The sequence below is a fragment of the Belonocnema kinseyi genome, chromosome 2 (assembly GCF_010883055.1).
Source record: "Belonocnema kinseyi isolate 2016_QV_RU_SX_M_011 chromosome 2, B_treatae_v1, whole genome shotgun sequence".
Taxonomy (NCBI): domain Eukaryota; kingdom Metazoa; phylum Arthropoda; class Insecta; order Hymenoptera; family Cynipidae; genus Belonocnema; species Belonocnema kinseyi.
The window spans coordinates 85,225,703-85,235,362 of record NC_046658.1 but is presented as its reverse complement, the minus strand read 5'-3'; the positions used below and the strand labels follow the sequence as shown (position 1 = coordinate 85,235,362).

The window sequence follows — 9,660 nt, the reverse complement described above, 5'->3', positions numbered from 1 at the left end:
CCGTGTTTAAGCATTTCAGCGTTAATACCGTCTACCCCGGCAGCCTTACCGTTTTTCAAGTTCTTAATTATGTCCCTAACCTCAGTGACACAGACTTTTTCAGTTGAGTTTTCCATCGCATCGTGTTCAACATCGCAGTTGTGGTGTCCCATAGCTTCATTTCTGAATTGTCTCCTAAAATAGTCTCTGAAAGCCTCTAGTATTTCGTCTGCATCATATACCATTTCCCCCTAATATTTCTCATGTTGAAAATTTCTGTACTTTTGTTTCCTTTCATTTTTTTATAAAGTAGTTTCCTGCTTCCTCCAAAGTCGTTTTGTATTTTTAGCTCTTCTTCTGCTCTAATTGTATCTTTACTTCCTTTAACTAATCGTTTAAGTATCCTGTTTTCGCGTCTATAATCATTTCTACGTCTATTTCTTTCCTCATTGCTAAGACCTGCGGTGTTCACAGTTCTCTTGTACGCTTCTCTTTTTACTTTTTGGGTAACCTGAATTTCATCATTCCACCACGCATCACCAGACATTCTTCGTACAACTGCGGTACCACACTCTTCGATATTACATCTAACAAGGATATCCCGTAACATTGTCCAGGCGTCCTCTATATCTTTGTTTTTTATACGGTCCTCCCATGTTGCCCTATCTATGCTTTCGATTATCTTATTTTGGAAATCTATTCGCACATCCGGTTTCTGTAGGTTTTCAATTTTGATTCGCGTTTGTTTTGCTTTCTTGGTTCTCTTTTTTCTCCATCCCCGACCTAAGTTAATTTTTGAGATCAGAAGGTTATGATCAGTATTGCATTCAGGACCCCTCATGACCCTTGTATCTTTGACTAACTCTCTTAGTCTTTCTTCCGCAACAACAAAGTCAATTATACTGCGGCTATTTCCTTTAGACCAGGTGTACATGTGGATCATTTTATGGCTAAACCAAGTATTTGTAATAAACAGACCCCTTTCTAAGCATAGACCAACTAATTTATCTCCGTTATAGTTTGTTCTTGGATCCCCAAAATTACCTAATACTCTTTCTGTATCCTGATTTTGGATGCCCACCCAACTGTTCATGATAAATAGTCTTCTGATTCCTACTTTCATTCTAGCCCACAGCAGTCTGGGAGACACGAAACCATGGTCTCCGAGATGCTGCTTTCCTCTTTCATTCAAAATCAGACCTACTCCTTGTTTACCATGTGATTCACAGTCTACTCCTGACCATATTTCAAATCCGCCTTTCAACACACCGTTTTTTATGTCTTTAGTTTCGCATCCCTTTTTCTTTGTTTCGGGCACGCATAAAATATCTAGTTTCTTCACGTCCATAGTTTCACGCAATTCTTTTACCTTGAGATTATTTACTCCCCTAGCATTCCAAACACCCAGTCTCCATTCGTCGCCTGAAAAATGACCTTTAGATTTTCCGTGTGCATGCCTTTTGTCATTAAAAGTTCCAGTCCTTTCCGAGGCTATTTGGTAGTTTGTATTAATCATTGTTTAGATTATACGCCCAACTAACACCTTTATGCAATAAGTTTATTTTTGAGTCGAAATCATGTCAAAGTTAAGTATCAAATCGTCATATGGTGGAAATTGTAGTTCTAATGTCAGTCCTACCAAAAACTTCAGTCAATAAGGGAGGGTTGGGAGAGGGGGGAGGTAGAACTGGAACCGAGAGAGTCGACTAGGGTTTGTGTTTTTGTTTTCATGCTGAGAAGGTCACCAGCCTTGAGCAGCGTTGTGATATATGGAGAAGATAAGAACGAAAACTGCTGTCTCGGCCTCTGCTTATTGTAAAATACTTCAACTAGGACCCAATCTGTTTGGAATTTAATAAGCTTTTTAACTATTTTTTTTTAAATTTGTCTTATTTAATATTTGCTGAGGTAACCAGAAAAAAGAGCCATGGTTTTAATACGACTTTCCTAGTGGATTGACAATTTTTGCCGGTACTATATGGGAAACTTCAATCCGCAAGCAATTTCTCATACTAGCTTTAAACAATTTTTTTCGTCTGATAATAAATAATTGTGTCAATTAAATTAAATGTTGTGATAATCACTGTGTAATACTCTATTTTACTTCTTAAAGTTTCCGAAGGATATTGTTTTATTAATTAATTAAAGCAAGTGAACAAATTCATTTTTCTGTCCGACATTTTTGTTCGAGTTGGGTTTTGAATAGTTAGCTTCTTCGGTTTATATCATCAGTTCCGGACTGCGGTAATAGAAAATTTAAAAAAAATTACAGATTTATCGGCTTAGAAATCGAACCAAGAACCTCTAAAGTGAAGTCCAAGCGGCTACCTGGATGAGCCACCACGATATTAATATTATTTTTTAATATATTATTTTTTATTAACTATCAAGTTTTACTGCCTACTCGTTAAGATAAGAAAGGATTATTAAGTGTTTTTTTTTCAAAAAAAATGTTCTTTTGATTTTTTTCTCTACTCGAGCAAAGTACTTCAAACGATTGAATTACTTTACATCTGAAAGTTTTCCTCAATCATTAATGTAACATCGATCAAGATGTATTATTCAATTAATTTTTCTCGAAATTACATCAATTGTACATCCAAATTTAACTATCTAATTAATAATGCGCATTTAAGTGTATATGTTAGTACCCTATGCATATAATCAATCTTAATACATAGTATATCAGATATTTCTCTTTAACATCTATCCATGTATCTCTCTACATATCTAAAGTTGAATGTGTTTATTTATGTCGCGGCATAAAATGCAAACACAGACATGAATCATCACCAAACTTCGCATATATACTCCTGAGACATCATTCCATGTTTATACGGTGGCGGCGGAGCATATCTAATGATTTATAATACATAATACATAATACACCAAACTCTCCCTTTCAGTCAAGTGCCGGGGGTTGCCTTCAAATAACCTTGGACTGATTTCGGAGGTTTCGAAACGTAAACAGTGAGGACCTGACTCGTTTCCAATATATATAATGTTGCGGCTGCTTTTGCCCTGCTCCCCTGAGAAACTGCTTGAGCCAGAAGTTCCAAGAAGGCTGATAAGGGGGTGACTAAAAGCGAGAGTTTGGTGTACATAAGATATTTCTCTATTGCTACTTAAATGTTACCGATATGTCAATATATCTTAAAATGCACCATCTTCGACATTTAGCAATAAATTTTAATGACTAAAGTCATCGAATAAATTTGCTCTTCACCGATACCAATATGAATTATTCACATTAAGTGTACGATCTGTTGTGATACATTTTAATTATTTGGAAAAGATATAGGTAATCCTGGGTATGCTTATTTTAATAAAATGATCGAATTCAATTCTGATTTCAAGATGGTTTTCTCATCAGATCTGTATAAAAATATATCGAAAATTATCAAAAAATATTGTAATAAAATCGATAATATAAATATAAGTATAATTGGCATGTAGTTAAAACGGTTTCGCTTAAAATCAATAAAAAATATATATAAAAGTGAGACAAACAAGTTATTGTTGCTAAATTGGTATATTATGCACCTGCATTCTCGAAATGCAGTCATGATTTTATCCCATACACCAAACTCTCGCGTTCAGTGAAGTGTCGGGGGATGCCTTCAAATAACCTTGGCCTGATTTCGGAGTGATCGAAACATATATAGTGAGGGACGCCTAACTCGTTTTTTATTAGAACATGTATTTATATATATAATGTCGCAACCGCTCTCGCCCTGCTCCCCTGAGAAACTGCATAAAATAAATAAATAAATTATCCAAAATCCAATTTCAAACATTTTTATCAAACTTTGTAAATTTATTAAACTTTTTCGTAATTTATACTAACTTAAGATAAATTACCCAGAATTTAATCTAAAAATGTATATAAATATATATATATATATGTCCGCAAAAATTCTGATTTCAGGTCAGGTGCTTTTCCAATTAAGCTATTAGAGGGATCAGAATAAGAACTCTTAAATGAAGAAAATAACGCTAATTTTTGGCAAGGTGTTAATGGTTACTTGTACCATTAACTTCTAGCTAAAAATTAGCGTTATTTTCTTGAATTAAGAGTTCTTATTCTGATCCCTGTAATAGCTTAATTGGAACAGTACCTGACCTGAAATCAGAAGTTTTGTAGTTCGATTACCAATTGAGTGAAGATGGAGTAGGATCTTTTTTTCAACAGATAATTTTAATTTAATTATGTATGGTAACTTTCCATAAATTACGGCAAAATTCTATTGTCTGTAATCCAAATTTTCTTACAATGTTATGGTGATTTGGCTGATTATCCTAACATGTGAGCTTATAGATGTATAATTTTCATTATTCGCCTCTGACGTCACTTTTCACTCCCTAAGAAGTAAAAACCAGAGCATTAGCCCCTCTTCATTCACTTCCAAAAGGGCTAACATCATTTATGTATCATAAAAAATATATTATACCGTTTGTCGTCAATTTTTCTCAGTGTACCATTTTCTTTTTGATTTAATAGCAAGTATTACTTCGCCGTTATCTACTGATAAAAGTAAATTTAACAATTTGATATTATTTCACTAAAAATTCTATACTTTTTTCTATAGAAACAGTTTTTTAAATTTTAATATTGATTTCAAATTTCATGCATGCTCTTTTGTTGCTCCCTTTCCTTTGTTAATGTATAAAATAGGGTACTTCTACGAAAATATAATAAGATTGAAAGTTTTCCAAACAAAGTCTAGTGTACTGTGATTGTGTATGAGTTATTGATTATATACACTGCCCTGCAAAAGTTTGGACTCGCTTAGATAAATTGTTTTTTTTTTATTTATCGCTTTAATTATACCGGAGCTAAAAATATGTCTCTTTAAAAGGTTGATTGTTTTCGAAATTCTGTTTAATAACAATTTGTCTAGTTCTTAAGCAGATATTGCAAAAATAGTGTAAATTTCAATGTTTTCTTAAATTTTCAAGAACTTCAGAAATAGTCAACGTTTTTCAATGTTCTTGGGCTCATTTTAAAGCTTTTTTAAACCGTATCACAACAGGTTACGAGCATAAATCTTAACAGATTTCTTTTCGAATTGCAAGAACTTGAATTTGTAAAATAAAAGTTGGATAAATTGAAATATTATTTTTACGAACAAAAATATTTTTGTAAAATATATGAAATATATAATCATGAATTTTCTATGTAATTTCCCCAAAATATATATTTATTTTACTTTGATTCTGATTTGCCTACAGATAAGATGATTTCAAATTTATCCAACTTTTTTATTACAATTTCAAGTTCTTGCAATTCGAAAAGACATTTTTTACGATTTATACTCGTAAGCTGTTATGATACGGTAAAAAAGCTTTGAAATAAGCCTAAGAACATGGAAAAACGTTGACTATTTCGAAAGTTATTGAAAAATTAAGAAAACATTGAAATTTACACTAATTTTGCCATATCTACTTAAAACCTAGACAAATTGGCTTCACCCTGGGCTTATTTTAAACAGAATTTCGAAAACAATCAACCTTTTAAAGAGACATTTTTTTAGCTCCGGTATAATTAAAGTGATAAATACAACAACAAAAAAAAAGATTTATCTAAGTGAGTTCAAACTTTTGCAGGGCAGTGTATGTTACAGGATACTGATTGAAATAATTGAAATTACTGATTTAATCTTTTATGTTATAATTTTCTAGATCAAACGAGTGCTTCAAGCAACGTCAAGTATTTCAAGAGTGATATGCTGCTCTTCTTTGCCATAACTTTTCGGGATTTGAAACTGTGTTTTGTAAACAGGAGAGGGAAGAATATAATATTCATTCCGAAAGAAATCACTTAAACGATAAACGTCTTACTACTGACATTTCTTCTGGCTCCAAAATTCTACTTAAATACGGCATTGCCGAAACTTTGAGAGTAAAGGAAGACATCATACAAGGTATAAGTAGATTTTTAATTAAAATATCTTAAATGAAATTGTGAACCAAAAAATTGGAAATGATATGTTGTTAAATTTTCAGATCAAGAGACACACAGGCCTGAAACGCGAAGAAAAATATAAGACAAGATCGTGTACCGCAGATATTAGAGAAGCTAATATTTTTGCTGTTAAGAAGAAAACGCAGAACCATAATAAGGAGCAAATTCAATAATCAAAACCGGAAAAGATACAGACATGCGGGAAGTGTGGGCGAAGCTATAACCGTGAAGGAAATTTAACTCGTCACCAAAAATTAGAATGCGACGTCATGCCACAGTTCAGATGTAACTTCTGCGAAAGAAGATTTAAACGAAATACAAACCTTCGGTGTCATATAGTTCGCATGCACCAGAAAACCAACTTAAAAGCATCGCAAAAGAAGTATGATTGCAACAAGTGTTCTCGAAGTTACAGTTACACACACTCCTTAAGTCGGCATTACCGTGCAGAACATGCAGGGGTCAAACCACAATTTATTTGTGACTATTGTGGCTAGACAATAAAAGAAAAGAGTATCTTGTCCCAAAATATTATTTTAAAACATCGCAATACGTAATAGTTATTTGGTACGCGAAAAAACTCTTTTTCGCATTATATTCAAGACTTGCATAACCTTAACTAAACGTGCTGAGCATCACTACTTAATACCGAATTTTACTTTGCAAAGGTCCCAAAAAATTAAATTTGCTCTTCATGGCTATCAAAATACATTACTTTTGTACAATGTATTAATTGTTATAACTCTTTTGGTTTATCCGAGAAAAATGTAGATATAAAAAGCTATATATTATTTCCATTATTCTTCTTGATTTACTAGAAAGTGTTACAGCTCATCTATCAAGTGATGGAAGTAAACTGAACTCGTTTTCATAATTATATTTAAAAAATAGAATAATCTTTTTGTGCAGACACTTTTTTTGATTTGAAATTAATTAAAAATTAATTACATGTTCCTCCGAGGTTCCCAAACTTTCGTATTAAATATATGTCTTCTACAGGTTAACAATTTAAATAATCTGAAATTGCTAATTGAATCTTTTCATTTTTAATTGTCTGGATCAACCGAGTGATCCAACTTACAACAAGAATTTGAAGATTGAATCGAAGAAATCAACATGGAGACCAAGTGGTGAAACATATTCTGCTCTTCACTGCGGTGAATTTTTGGAATTTGATGCTGTTTCTGTAAAACACACGAAGCAAAGGCAAAATCTTAATTCTAAAGAAAATATGGCAATAATTCTGATGCCAAGACTTTAAATTGCATAAGTAAATATTATAGTGACAACATTTTGAAAATACAGGATGAAATTATTTAAAGTATGATTTTTTTCTCTCCATCGATATCGACATGAATTGCTTCTCTTAAATATATACTTTCTTATACGTTTTGTTCATTTGGGAAAAGTATAGTAATGAGAAGGCATATATTATTTACCATTTTCCTTTTTATTGACTCGGAAGTGTTATCACTCAATCATCAACTGATGGAAATAAAATTAACTCGTTTCCGTAATATAATTTTATATAACTGCATGCACCTTTTGTGATACCTATCTTCCTTATTGTAAAAAAATATTGCACTCCTACAAACATAAAATACGACACAAATTTTGAAGACAAATTGTAATATAATGTTATGTGCATGAGTAAATAATTAAATATTTATCTACTATAAGATAATGATTGAAATGATCAGAAAATACTAATTGTACCTTTCACGTTATCATTTTCTAGATCGACAGAGTGCGTCAAGAAGCACCATGAATTATAAAGGTGATGCGAAGACATCAACAGAAAGACCAGATTCCGGACCATTTTCTGCTCTTCACCCTGGTCACTTTTTGGAATTTGAAACTGTTTTTTGGACACCCGAGAGCGACGAGCCCAATCTTCTCTGCGTTGGGAATCAGTCTACCGAAAAATATATAACTGCGGACATAAAGGAAGAACTTATACAAGGTATGACAGGATTTGTAATGAAAATATCTTATCTAAAACAAGAAAGCCTAAAATTTAAAATGATGTTTTCTTAAACTTTCAGATCAAGAGACAGCAAATATGAGACAGCCTAATATGTTTGCTGGTCAGAACAGACTGCAGACCCGTACTAGGACCCAGAGAATTGTGGAATCAAAACCGGAAAATAAATACAAATGCGAAAAGTGTGGGCGAAGTTATACTCAGGAAGGAAATTTAGGTCGTCATCTAAAATTCGAATGCGGCGTCACACCGCAGTTCAGATGTAACTTCTGCGACCGACGATTTAAGCGGAATGCACACCTTCAGCGCCATGTAGCTCAAGTGCACCAGAAAACAAAGAAACAAAAAGCCTATTATTTCGCGACGTGTTAAACAAAAGTGCGAATGAGAGCATTTTTATTTAAACCTATAAATACAAACATCACTTGTATGAGTATACAAAACTCGAATGCTGCATCAGGCCACTGTTCGCATGTAAATTCTGCGAAAAGCAATTTAAACATAAAGAATACATTTATGACCATCCCGGGTAAAAATATTTGGTCTTGATTGTGTCTTGGGTTGCCTACAAAGAGCCTCGGACTGAATTTAGGGGGATCGAAACGTAAACAGTCAGTATCGTCTGAACCGCTGAGAAACTGCGAGCGCCAGCAGTTCTAGAAAGGCCGAAAACGAGGAGACTGAAAACGAGAGTTGGGTGTTTTTTTAATGTTTTCAGGCGAATATTTTCGAATTAAAGAAAAAACTTTACGTCTTGAGGCAAGATCATTTGATTTGAATAGAGTCTCTAAAAATGTTATCCATTTTTTCCTATCTCCAGCACTTCATAAAATACTTATAAACAATGGCAGTTTCAATACAAAATTGTAAAAATTAGCAGATGTCTGTTGTTTGGTCCCAACCTACATGGAAGTAGCGGACTCTCCCGGTTGTAATGAAACCAAAAATCTGCCTGCTTGGCGGGCACATTCACATCGCGCGCTATGCGCGTGGCTCGCAAGTTTGAGCACGCTTAGGGCGCGCGACTGTTGGTTCTCGCGCTTTGCGCTCGATAATGTATTTACCTCGCTCTACGCGCTCGATCTTTGTGCATAGAATTTTTAAAACTAAAGGTGAAAGCATCGACAACAGTAATTTGTTGATTGTGATTTCTCTTTTGCTAAAGCTCCTTCGGCTTTAACGAACACATTCTCATCACGTATCTCCTGCTTCGCACTCGAGTTTATCCCTGAAATTTTATATCATTCCCATAAATGTATATTATTATAATTCATAACTTGCATTGGTGTTAAAACAGACGTATCTGCATTGTCCCGTTTGAAACAAATGCGCATTCTTTTTAAAAAATTTCGCCATTAAACATTTTATTGCAAATTTTGTCATTTTTCCATAAACTCAATTTTTTCATTTCTAATATTTTTTTTATGACTTAAACTTTACACATACGATCTAGAAAAGAGCAGGAAATTTCACCTCAAAAATGAACTGTGGAACTGGTCTGAAATGTCTTCGTTTTTCGGGATAAACAAACATTCAAGATGTTTCACAAGAGTCGATGAAATGTTAAGGTGTAGATCACCTTGACCATCATGACCTTCAAGTCAATTTTCATGGTCATTTGAAGGTCCAGATGTTTTTTCTTCGATTAAACTCTGTTACTGGATGAATTTTTTGTAGACTTCAGGCTGTGGATTGTTATCAAAACACCTCCCAAACACACCCAGACAGTAAG

At 33.5% G+C, this 9,660-nt stretch overlaps 1 protein-coding gene across 1 annotated transcript; it reads left to right on the top strand.

Moving 5' to 3' along the window:
* Positions 1 to 7,686: 7,686 nt before the first annotated feature.
* On the top strand, positions 7,687 to 8,943 carry LOC117167653 (histone-lysine N-methyltransferase MECOM-like). The gene is made up of 2 exons (XM_033352738.1): positions 7,687 to 7,907; positions 7,990 to 8,943. The coding sequence occupies exons 1-2, from the start codon at positions 7,709 to 7,711 to the stop codon at positions 8,298 to 8,300; spliced, it is 510 nt and encodes a 169-aa protein (XP_033208629.1). The 5' UTR covers positions 7,687 to 7,708; the 3' UTR covers positions 8,301 to 8,943.
* Positions 8,944 to 9,660: the final 717 nt, after the last annotated feature.

Excerpts from the sequence above, each read along its gene's own strand:
- LOC117167653 (XM_033352738.1), top strand. The coding sequence starts at position 7,709 with ATGAATTATAAAGGTGATGCGAAGACATCAACAGAAAGACCAGATTCC. Across the intron at positions 7,908-7,989 it reads AAAGGAAGAACTTATACAAG|ATCAAGAGACAGCAAATATG; the intron begins GTATGACAGGAT and ends TTAAACTTTCAG.